General features: G+C 33.0%; 1 protein-coding gene and 1 pseudogene across 2 annotated transcripts; one reads left to right on the forward strand and one right to left on the reverse strand.

Annotated features, from left to right (window-relative positions):
• The first annotated feature begins 997 nt into the window (after positions 1 to 997).
• On the forward strand, positions 998 to 4,366 carry LOC129319471 (probable aldo-keto reductase 5; annotated as a pseudogene).
• A 2,268-nt stretch (positions 4,367 to 6,634) lies between these two features.
• Positions 6,635 to 11,751, reverse strand: LOC129319477 (IN2-2 protein-like). Of its 2 annotated transcripts, none has more exons than XM_054964561.1 (5): positions 11,468 to 11,729; positions 11,170 to 11,370; positions 9,477 to 9,649; positions 9,256 to 9,358; positions 6,635 to 7,122 (listed from the first exon to the last, which is right to left on the reverse strand). In XM_054964561.1, exons 1-5 carry the CDS (start codon positions 11,678 to 11,680, stop codon positions 6,784 to 6,786), a joined length of 1,029 nt encoding a protein of 342 aa, XP_054820536.1. In that variant the 5' UTR covers positions 11,681 to 11,729; the 3' UTR covers positions 6,635 to 6,783. The 2 variants fall into 2 exon arrangements, with proteins under 2 accessions (XP_054820536.1, XP_054820537.1); XM_054964562.1 differs by lacking the exon at positions 6,635 to 7,122 and adding an exon at positions 7,129 to 7,276 and having other exon boundaries at positions 11,468 to 11,751.
• Between the last annotated feature and the right edge of the window lie 283 nt (positions 11,752 to 12,034).

The raw sequence follows: 12,034 nt of genomic DNA on the forward strand, positions 1-12,034 counted from the left end.
AATTTTAAAAATTCCCCTCCCCTCCTCCTAACCCAATGAGGGGAGGGAAGAGGAGCCTCTTCCCTCCAACCAAACGGGGCCTTAAATTTCACAAGCACAAATGTAGAAAATGTTCGTTCTTCAACAATAAATTTCCTCGTTGATTTCTCAATAACACCAAAGGACCACCCTCCACCGATACCAACGACACATGTTGTTATAATCTATTTGATGTCAAGGAGTAATAAACGGGAAACAGTAAGGATGGGATAAAAAGAAAAATAATTATAAATTTGGCACAATTATAAGACTATTATATTAAGTTTCCAAAAAAAAAGAATAAATTAGGCCACTAACTAAAAAAAATTACACCCAGATAATATAAATTAAATTTTTAAAAATTTGAAAACATGGACAATTATATTAATATATAAGAAATTTATTATTAGTATACAATAATATATTATTAGTAAATATAATAAATAGATCATAATATAAAATATAATAAATATTGAGTTATTTTTTTAAAAAATTAATCCTTTAATCCCTTAATTTTAATTTACTTAAAATTCTATCCTTCAACTATGATTCATTACAACTCAGTTTTTTAACTATAATTCACTTATAACTCAGTTCCTTAACTTTTGACTCACTTATAATTTAGTTCCTCAACTTTTATTAACTTTTTTTCTTCATGTTAGCTTAAATCTCATATCAAAGAGTAAGAGGAGAGTATTTTAAAATAATGTATGAGTTTTTTTTATCCCTCTTATTTGACAACGAATTTTTTTAAAGAAAAAATTAAAAAATAAGGACTGAATATAAGTAAATCAAAAGTTGAGGAATTGAGTCGCAGCAAGTTATAATTGAAAGATTGAATTATAAGTAAATTAAAAATTAAAGGATTAAAAAAAATTTTTTTTTTTTTTTGATTCGTTCCTATTGCTACAAAAGTCCCAAAATAAAAGAGAAAAATCCTTCGTTATAAATCCTTTCAAATTCAAATTGATTGCAAGCAAGCTGTGGCAAAGCGCTCACCTTATCACCCATTTACACCCAAGAGTGGAAGCTCATCTACCTGCCAATGGCCTTGTGGCCTGGTGGCTCCAAGTTGCTCCCGGTTGGCGGGTTTAATGCCACTTGCTCTCGCTCTCAAGCTCAAGCTGTTCCCTTTGTGCTCAAAAGCTCGTCTCAGTTCTCAGAAATGGAAATGGGAAAAGTGGGTAGGATCAAGTTGGGTTCACAAGGCTTTGAGGTTTCGGTCCAGGGACTTGGTTGCATGGGCATGTCTCCTGTCTATGATACTCCTAAACCGGAATCCGACATGATTGCTCTCATCCACCACGCCATCCAAAACGGTGTCACATTTCTCGACACCGCGATGTCTTTGGTCTGTATACGAATGAAATTCTTCTCGGAAAGGTATGCTCGATTCCAAGTCCTTTTTGCTTTTGTTACTACTCTGTGGGTTTATGACGAATTGGTTGTCAATTTCTTCGGCCAGTCTTTGAAGGGTGGTGTGAGGGAGAAGGTTGAATTGGGTTCCAAATTTGGACTCAGCGTTGCCGACGGCAAGGTTGGTATCCGCGGCGATCCTGCATACGTGAGAGCGGCTTGTGATGCCAGCTTGAAGAGACTGGAGATCGATTGCATTGATCTCTATTACGTTCATCGTATTGATACTCGTGTTCCTATTGAAGTCACGGTCCGTGTTTATCTGCTTTGGATATTCTTTTCTCTGGGTAGATTACAGTTTATCTATGTGGTTCGTGGTTGATGTGAATCAATTTCACATTGTGTTTTCGCCAAATTGGGATACAAGATAGATAGGCCGTTGAATAATACACCTTTCATCTATCCCGTATCCAAATTTTATCGTTTATTGTTAGATTGGGGAGCTTCAAAAACTTGTTGAGGAGGGAAAAATAAAATACATTGGCTTGTCTGAGGCCTCAGCTTCAACAATCAGAAGAGCACATGCTATTCATCCTATTACAGCTGTGCAGTTGGAGTGGTCCTTATGGACAAGAGACGCAGAGGAGGAAATAATTCCGACCTGCAGGTGACGTTTGAACTACTAAAATTGCTACTTCTAATATCTCTATCATTTCTCTTTATTGGGGCTTTTGACACAAAAATGGGGTTTAGCCATGCAACCTCTAATTTTGCATCTGTGAAATTCTCAGAGAACTCGGCATTGGAATTGTGGCATATTGTCCTCTTGGACGAGGATTCTTTGCATCAGGAGCGAAGGTGGTTGAAAGCTTTTCAGAGAGAGAGAGACTTCCGGAAGGTTTGTGTTTATTCTAATTTGCATCATGCACTATGGTTGCGTTTGTCATAATAAACTAGTTTAGCTCTTAATGGTATTATTCAAAGGCCACATGTTTAATGGTAGTAATTGTCTTTTTAACCTTTTGCATCCTTCAAAATTTCAATTATAGTTTTATCATTCAAGATTAAATAGTCGTAAAATGCTGTTGAATTAGTTGATCATCTTTCTTGTGGATATTATAATCATATAGCATCAGTTTGTTTAAAAACATGCATAAACTGGATAAATTGTGAGGTTAATAACGCAATTGGTGTTCAAGTGCTTTAGCTCTCTTGACAAATCTTGAGTAATTTCATGATATTTTGAAAGGAAAAGCATTGTTGAATTGCATAGCTCTCTTGTTTATTTGAAGAACCATTGCGTACCTTTTCTTTTCTAAGTTCAATTGGCAACATGTTTTCAAATTCACTCTCTGCATGCTGGATTATTCCAATGTACCATTTTTGCTGTTGATTAGGTTAACTTTTATAGGGATGGAGGGGGAAATTGGATGAAAACTGTCATATTTTCATGGATAAAAGCTCTTATGACATCAAACTTGTGTCAAATCTAAATTCAAATATTGGCAAAAAAATCTAAAGTCAAATTTACTGCTTGAACATTGTCTTTCCTAATTTATTATTTAGAATCAGAAACGAGCTTGACTCGATTTTCAGTTGCCAGCACACATGAAATCTATAAACCTCAGCTGTTATTGCAGTACAGGATGAAATGCCATTCATCAAGGCATTTAAGTTGATGATTACTGATGAAATTTGAGATAAATATACTGAGTCACTTGACTTTACATTAAAGCATCATTGGTATTCTTGCTTTGAAGTGAAGGAGTCATGAACTTTGGAGGACATTCAAGTTTAAGTAATAAAATACTATGCATAAATAACCTCTAGGTACTAGAATATCTTTGATATCTTTTTCCCCCATAGTATTTTTGGTGAGAAAGGGTGAAGGGAAATTGTAAAATATGAAGACTAATTTGTTAAAAGGAGAAAAAATTATCAAGTTGCTAAAAATTTTCTGTCTTTTGATTATTTCCCCATTTTCAGCATGTTAGATTATTAATGTGCACTGTAAATAACTTACAATCTTTGAGTTCTAAATATCAGATGAATATTCTACTTAAGCATATGTTCTATATAGACAGACAGTATATATTCATTAACGGGGTATATATTATACTGATTTACTCATTTCATATCTATTATGTAATCTTCCGCAATTGGCTATATGAGACAATGGATACAATATACAAAAACAGGGAAAAAGATTGAAAAATGTAAAGATGTTATGATATACTATTTATGTAATCTCTTAACATGCTGTGACAGACTTGCCTTTACTGGTGTAGCATCCTTGTGAAGGACTGGGATTTGGAATTTGTCTTACCTGACAATTTGTTTCAAAGCAAATTGTGTGGAAAAAAGTCTATATCCATGCTTGAAATGTCTATTATCTATATATTTTGATTCTATCACCCAGCATCTTAGAAAACATAAGGATATTACCACCGTCCGCTCAATTTAATTTGAATCCTATTGTGTGGGACTGTTATTATCTATATATTGACATTAGAATATAATCTCATCCGTCTATATCGTGCCTTATTTCAGCTTGTGCCTAGATTCCATCCTGAAAACATGGAGCACAACAAGATTATATTTGAGAGGGTTGTGAAATGGCTACAAGGAAGGGATGCACTCCGGCCCAGCTAGCATTGGCCTGGGTTCATCATCAGGGAAATGATGTGTGTCCAATACCAGGAACCACCAAAATTGAGAACTTAAACCAAAACATTGGAGCTTTGTCAGTTAAGCTTACTCCAAAAGAAATGGAAGAACTCGAGTCTTTTGTTGCTGCTGATGCGGTCAAGGGCGAAAGAACTCGTCCCGGAATAGCTACATACAAGGATGCTGATACTCCTCCTCTTTCTTCTTGGAAAGCTGCATGAAGAAGTTCATTCCTTATTCTTTGTATATTCAGTGCTTGCTATTGTTACCTTTAACAAACTGCTGATATGTGCAAAGAGGTATCCTTGCCACACAGGAGTTGTCATGCACACTCTCCGTCTCAAATTATAAAAACTTTGATATAAATTTGGTATCTCGAAATATAAAACATTTTGACAAAAACAAGTTTTTATTAATAATGTTTTTTCCAACATTACTCTTCCCATTATATTTTTAGTTGATATTGTTTTATAAATAAATATTAAATGATGGGCATTTTTGAAAATTTTATTTTTGTTTTAAAAAAATAAAATTATAAAATATATTTAATGAGTTTTATTAATATATATAATTTTGTTTAAAAGTATCTTATAATTTAAGATGTAGGAAATATTTTATTAGCCCTTGTAGAGTGTGGGCAAGGGGATATGGATGGTATTTGGGCATTCAAGAGGGACACTTTTGGATTTTTCAATACTGCCCTGAAAAATAAAACTGGCGTTTTAGCAGCCATTAGGATCACTTTGAATTGTATGTATAATATCTCAAATCCTCCCATCGGAATGAGAAGGGCAATCTTTCCATGCAAGTTGTTAAAAATAGCGGCTTGGTGTGACCTTACTTTTCTAGGAAATTGTTTTTTTTTTTTTATGTCTTTGCTTTTATTTCTAGTGATGGTCAATTTCTCATAAATAGCAGGGAATGATAAAATTTTTAGTTGCTTAATGATACTTTTGGACCAATGAGAATTTAAATTTAGATTTAATTTTAAACCAAATTTCTTATTTGGATACAAAAGTTTATGAATTTGCTTTTGATTCAAATTCAAATTCTTTTTTATTATAATTCTATTGTAATTTTAATTTTTTTTTTACATATTAGTCATTTAAAATTTTAATTACTTGAAACATCTTGTTTTCTTTAAACTTTTATTATTGATATCTTTATGATTATCATATTTTTCTTATCTCTTATTATTTAAAAAATATAGATAAACTCTTCATTTTTAATTTTTCATTTTTGTCTCGAATTTAAACTCATCTTTTATCTTCATTTGAATTTTTTCAAAATAAGTGTAAGAGTATATTGATAAAAATCAAACTGATTTGAAAATTAATTTGTTTTCATTTCATTACACATAAATGCTAAATCATCAACATTATTTACAAATTACATTAATTTAAGAGTTAATTTGTGTTTTAAAATTCAAATGACAAATACAATAATTAAAAAAAATGAAAAAGACTCACTTGATAAAAATTCAATTTAAAAGATCATATTGATAACCAAAATAATCTAGAGCAAATTCTTATTATGCCTAAATATTAAAGGCTAACTTTTTGCATTGGATGAATCCTTGATGGATGTGTCTAATGCCTAATGGTGTTGCACTTGCACGCCTATTAGCTCGGGAGCTACTATTTCAACTTGTCTTTTATGTTTCCTAGCGAGTACATAAAATGAGTAGGATCTACCGACAATAAAGATTTCTTTTTTTATGTATGGAAAATAATGAATAGACAGCTCCCAATCAAATTATTATATATAAAAAGCTTGATATTCAAACTCCTAATTATTTGTTTAAATGATGAAAAACTTTATCATTTAAAACAACTTTAGTTGGTTATCCTTTGTATTAACAAGGTCAATTTACTGCACACAGACCAAAACATATTATTAGCCAATTTAACATGATTTTTTTTTTAATCAACTATTAATTAAAGTTAACTTTTATTGACTAAGATTAAATTGTATTGTTTTTAAAAATTAAAGAAGAGCATTACCTCAAAAATAAATTTAAAATCTTAAACACTTTTGGACTTAAAGTTTAAGGGCCAATTTGTTCTTTTGCCCTTAAAATTATTTATTGGAAATATTAAGGTAAAGACTTGCATATTTGAGTCTAGACCTTAATTTAAGAGTCAATTGAGCCAATTAATTTCGGAGGGGGAGGAGAAACATGAAAGTGCCATTGAAAAAGAAATATGGATCCTTTAATCTTTTTTTCCCGATAAATCTTGCGTAAGATAGAAAATTTGATGTTACTTTAAAAAGGTTTATCATTCAGATTTTTACACAAGAAATAGATGATACTGCAAGTGAATCAAGTTATCGGATGACCATTCATAAGATGGCACTTTGTCCTTTTTTTTTTTTTTTGGTTTTTGGGATAAGATTATTAGGGTGAATTTTGATGAGAATTTGAAACCAATTCAGCCTTTTATTCTACAAAATCGATTTATTCTTGAGCCAATTCAATGTTGACTAGTTTATTGGGTTTTGAGCTTTTGACCTCTACGGGTTTTTTTAATGTCAATTTTATGGGTTTTCTAAAGCAACGATGGAAGAAAGATTAAAAAAAAAAAACTATTAATTAGCCAACGACATGATATATATGTACAGAATACATAGACAAATATAAGTATATAACAACTCCTTTGAGGCAAGGATACCTCTTGTACTGATCAGTTTGCTAAAGGTAGCAACAAGTACCGGATATACAGAGTACAAGGAATGAAACTTTTAAGCAGCTTTCCAAGAAGAAAGAGGAGGAGTGTCACCTTCCTTCCACGTAGCCATTCCAGGACCAGATCTTTCACCTTTGACTGCATCAGCAGCAACAAAAGACTCAAGTTCAGCCATTTCTTCTGGAGTAAGCTTAACTGACAAAGCCCCAATGTTTTGGTTCAAGTTCTCAATTTTGGTGGTTCCTGGTATAGGGCACACATCATTTCCCTGATGATGAACCCAGGCTAATGCCAGCTGAGACGGAGTGCATCCCTTCCTTGTAGCCATTTCATTAACCCTCTCAAATATAATCTTGTTGTGCTCCATGTTTTCGGGATAGAATCTAGGCAAACGCTGAAACGATGTACATACATGAAGCAGATTATGTCTTGACGTCAATCTATCAAGAATGGATGTTTCAAGCATGGATATGGAATTGTGCCCATCATTTACATTGAAGCAAAGTGTCAGGTATGACAAATTTTGTATCTCAACCGTAAGAAGGATGCTGCAACAGTCAAGGCATAAATAAGCCTGTTACAGCATGTCATGAGATTACATATCTTACATATAAATGCATTTTACATTTTTTTAATCTGATTTTCTGTTTTTATTTATTGCATACAATGCCTCAAAGACACAAATGTGCCGGATATTACATGATAGATATGAAGTGAGTAAATTGGTATCATATATTCTCTCTTAATATCTTGTCTGTCTATGACAAACATATGCTAATAACCAGAGATTTGAACTAAAATGCTAGTTATTTGCACTGCGCATTAATCATCTCACATGTTGACAATGAGGAAAGAAACGACAACAACAATGCCTTACTCCACTAGGTAGAGTCATCTATATAGATTATGCAATGTCATTATGCTTTGACAATGGGGAAAGAAACAAAAGACAATAAATTGTTAAGAAGCTTAATACTTATATTTTTCAATTACTAGAATTAATATACAGATTTTACAATTTTCTTTCACCCTTTCTCACCAAAAACAGTTAAGAGGGAAAAAGATTTAGGGGGGGATTTCTAAGGAATTAGTGAAAGCGCAAGCAAACATACAACGGTTCTCCATCATCACCAATATTTCAAATTACAGACTATAATTGTTGAATTATTCAAACTATAGTTTATTACCAGCTTGCATCATAAAAAAGAGAATAAATCAAAAGATATTCCACTACCTTGAAGGTTATTTATGCACAAAGTTACATTATTTATAAAGATGACTGTACACCAAAGTTCATTATTTAACGTGTCAAAGCAATGATAATGATGCTTTACTGTCAAGTCAAGTGAGAAGTGACTCAGTATAGTTATCTCAAATTTCATAAGTAATTATCAACTTTAATGTTAAGTCAAGTGTTATAGATTTTACGTGTGCTGGCAACTTGTAATCAAGTCAAGAACATGTCTACTTCTAAATTATAAATCTGAAAAAAATAATATTCAAGTGGTAAACTTGATTTCAGATTTGAAATTGATAAAAGTTTTAATATCATAACTTTTATATATGCAAACATGACACTAATATTCATCAAATTCCCACCTCATTCCCTAAGAAAAATAACCTAACCAGCAACAAAAATGGTGCATAGGAATATGCCAGTATGCAGAGACTGGATTTGAAAACATACAGCCCATCAAACATAGAAAAGAAAAGGTATGCAAGGATGCGTTATAATCCAGTCCTTTTTACCCATACGCATGAGATTGAACTTATATATTAGTAAGAGGACAAAGGAGTAAGGACAGTATAGAAGAAAGGCTCTAACCATATACTTCTATTCTCCCATAAGTTTATATATCAAGGAAACGTCCAGTGCCCTGTTAATAGAACTTACATTATATCTACAACCTCTGAGGCATAAACTAAGATGGATTGAGACAAGCTTGTTTTATTGATCAACCCATGACAGAAGAAATTCAAATAAAGTTGTATCAAGAAAACCTTCTCTCAAGCCATCTTACATTTTCAGTCAATGTCTCTTCTGTCAGGGTATAGTCATGTAATCTCTGCTCAGCGTTCAGACTTCAATTTTCAATGCATAAGCTAATTAAGAGGGAAAAGAAAGGACAAAGACTTGAAATAAACAAAATAGCCAAGCAATTTAATGGTGTTTTTCTTTTAAAAAATCTTGACATCACTCAAGATTTGTCAAGAGAGCTGAGCACTTGAACAACAATTGTGTTATTATCTTCACAATTTATCCAGTTCATGCATTGTTTTATTATGCAAATATGACTATAAAATCCACAAGAAAGATCATGAACAAATCCAACAACATTCTACAGCAATTTAATCTTGAATGGTAAAACTACAAGTGAAATTTCGAAAGACATAAAAAGGTTAGAAAAGAGAAGACTTTACTAACTTTCACATTGAAGGGCCTTGAAACAATACCATTAGGGGCTAAGCTAGTTTATTATGACAAATGAAACCAAAGTGCACAATGCACATTAGAATAAACACAAACCTTCCGAAAGTCATTCTCTGAGAAGCTTTCAAAAACCTTTGCTCCTAATGAAAAGAATCCTTGTCCAAGAGGACTATAAGCTACAATTCCAATGCCAAGTTCCCTGAGAATTTCACAAATGCAGAATAAGATGTTGGCTATACCCTAATTTTTTATCAAAAGCCCCAATAGAGAGAAAACATAGATATTATAATTAGCAACTTCCATAGCTCAAACCTCACCTGCAAGTTGGAATTATTTCTTCCTCCACATCTCTTGCCCATAAGGACCACTCCAACTGCACAGCCGTTATAGGATGAACAGCATGTGCTCTTCTGATTGTTGAAGCTGAGGCCTCAGACAAGCCAATATATTTTATTTTTCCCTCCTCAACAAGCTTTTTAAGTTCCCCAATCTTAAAATAAATAATACGAAAATAAGTATACAGTTTGACATCATACATGTAGATTTTTATACTTGTTAACAAATCAAAAAGTTATAGAACATCCTGCCCTTCATTCACTATCAGCTATACCATGCATAGGTTGAAATGGATGCATGTAATTATGGACCAATTGCTAGTTCCATTTATGCAAGTCACATCTCTTTGGAAATGGGTTATGAAAGATAAATTGCAGATTCACAGAAGTACTCTTAGTTGCAAAAATGACAGATTAACCTTCATATTGAAAACTTAAATTCTGTATATTAAAGCCTAGAAAGATAGCAAATGATCTAAGAGCATATCTTGCAGCAAACTCAATCTTTAAGACTAGTTGATCTTGATATGTCTAAGTTTGACAAGTATCCGTTCCTGGTTCCTGGTTCCCATTCCCCATTCCCGATAAGTCTCTCTCTAGTTCATTGACCTCCCACGTAACCCAAAAAGTAATGAATAAGATAATGTGGAGTGAACTGGTCAATTCTTGAACACAGAAAACGTACAAATGGATGGTAGGAAGAAGAAAAGATTTCTTGATTTCACAAGTCATTATGAAAAGAAAAATGCTACTTAGCCTTTTAGTCCATCTAGCAAAGCCAAAATGGCGATTTAATAAAATTGAATACAATGTTTCATTTTTATAAAGCCTAAGATACCACCATATGATCATGCAGCATACATTTTATAACTTGCGGGGACAAGAAATTACTTCAGAAACTTATGATAAATTCCTCGAAACAAGCAACTTTTAGTACCAAATAATTCACTTGGCCTTCAGAAATCAGGTCAGGTGAAGAAAAACTTTTAGCTCTAAGCACGAGGAATGCCTAGAATATTGATTCAAGACTTAAGATATTTAAAAGATCCAAAAATACTAGTGAAAAACTGAGGCTACAAAATGTTAAAAGTGTTCCCAAATCCTGAAAAAGTCCTCCATAGTTTTTCAGTTCAAGACGGTGGAAATCTTATGAGAAAACATATCAGAAACACCATGCTCCAGCATTCTATAAGATTCTGTATAAATAATAAATAATTGAAGGGCTAGAACCAAGAACGATTGTTCTCAATCTTCTGCAATTCCACCTTTTCTGCATATTATATCGCATAGTATTATATACGGACAAATTAAGTGATTAACCCTTGCTTTTTTGGTCCAAACCTATATGCCTCTCCTGGTTTAAGAGATCTCATTTCAGTTTGTGTGTAAAAACATTTTCATGGTCTTTTATGACTATTACAAGGTTAACTCCATTCAAACAAGATAAAATTCAAATTGTAAGTGAAAAAGACATATACCAGTGACTTGCATGGCTAATTTTGGTTAAGATTTACATACAGGATGTATGAAAGGTATATCATTCAACGGCCTATCTATCTTGTATCAATTCTTGTGAAAACACAAGGTGAAATTGATTTCACATCAAACACGAACCACATAGATAAACTATAATTTACCCGGAAAAAAGATCATCCAAAGCAGATAAAAGACGGACCGTGGCTTCAATAGGCACACGAATATCAACACGATGCTGGTAATAGAGATCAATGCAATCGATCTCCAGTCTCTTCAAGCTCGCTTCACAAGCCGCTCTCACGTACGCAGGATCGCCACGGATATCAGCCTTGCCGTTGGCAAAGATGATTCCAAATTTGGAGGCCAATTCAACCTTCTCCCTCACACCTCCCTTCAGAGCCTGACAGGAAAATTCACACCCAATTCGTCACAAACCCAAAGAGTGAACAAACGCAAAGAAGAAACAAACAGCAAAATGACTTGGAAGCGACCAATACCTTTCCGAGAAGAATTTCATTCGTGTGTGGGCCGTAGATGTCGGAGGTGTCGAGAAATGTGACGCCGCTCTGGATGGCGTGGTGGATGAGAGCGATCATGTCGGGTTCGGGTTTAGGAGTGCCATAGCCAGAAGACATGCTCATGCAACCAAGTCCCTGGGCCGATACCTCCAAGCCTTGTGAACCTAGCTTGATCCTACCCACTTTCGCCATTTCTGAGAACTGAGAAGAGCTTCCACTGTGAGTACGCTATAAAGTAGTACGCAGTAACACTGCGTTCGCATTTGGTGCTCATCACTCCATTTCAATCTTATTCGTTTAAATTAATTTTTAAATATTTTAAATATTATATTAATTAAAATAAAAAATATAAAAAATTTTAATATTAAATCTAAAATTATTTATAGTACATTTAAATAATTAATTTATAAAATTTATAATTTTTTAATATTAAATTAAGTTATTTAAAGTATATATGAACTATATAAAATTCATCTGTATAATTAAATTATAAAATTATAATTTGTTTAATATTAAACTAGACTGATATTGCATAGTTAAATTATA

This window comes from Prosopis cineraria, unplaced genomic scaffold (genome assembly GCF_029017545.1).
Source record: "Prosopis cineraria cultivar Desert tree isolate PC_DT_omini unplaced genomic scaffold, ASM2901754v1 PC9, whole genome shotgun sequence".
Classification (NCBI taxonomy): domain Eukaryota; kingdom Viridiplantae; phylum Streptophyta; class Magnoliopsida; order Fabales; family Fabaceae; genus Prosopis; species Prosopis cineraria.

Coding starts and splice junctions, on each gene's coding strand:
- LOC129319477 (XM_054964561.1), bottom strand. CDS start 11,680: ATGGCGAAAGTGGGTAGGATCAAGCTAGGTTCACAAGGCTTGGAGGTA. Junction 9,650..11,169: donor GTGTGCCTATTGAAGCCACG/GTCCGTCTTTTA, acceptor ATTTATTTTAAG/ATTGGGGAACTTAAAAAGCT. Junction 9,359..9,476: donor GAAATAATTCCAACTTGCAG/GTGAGGTTTGAG, acceptor TGAAATTCTCAG/GGAACTTGGCATTGGAATTG.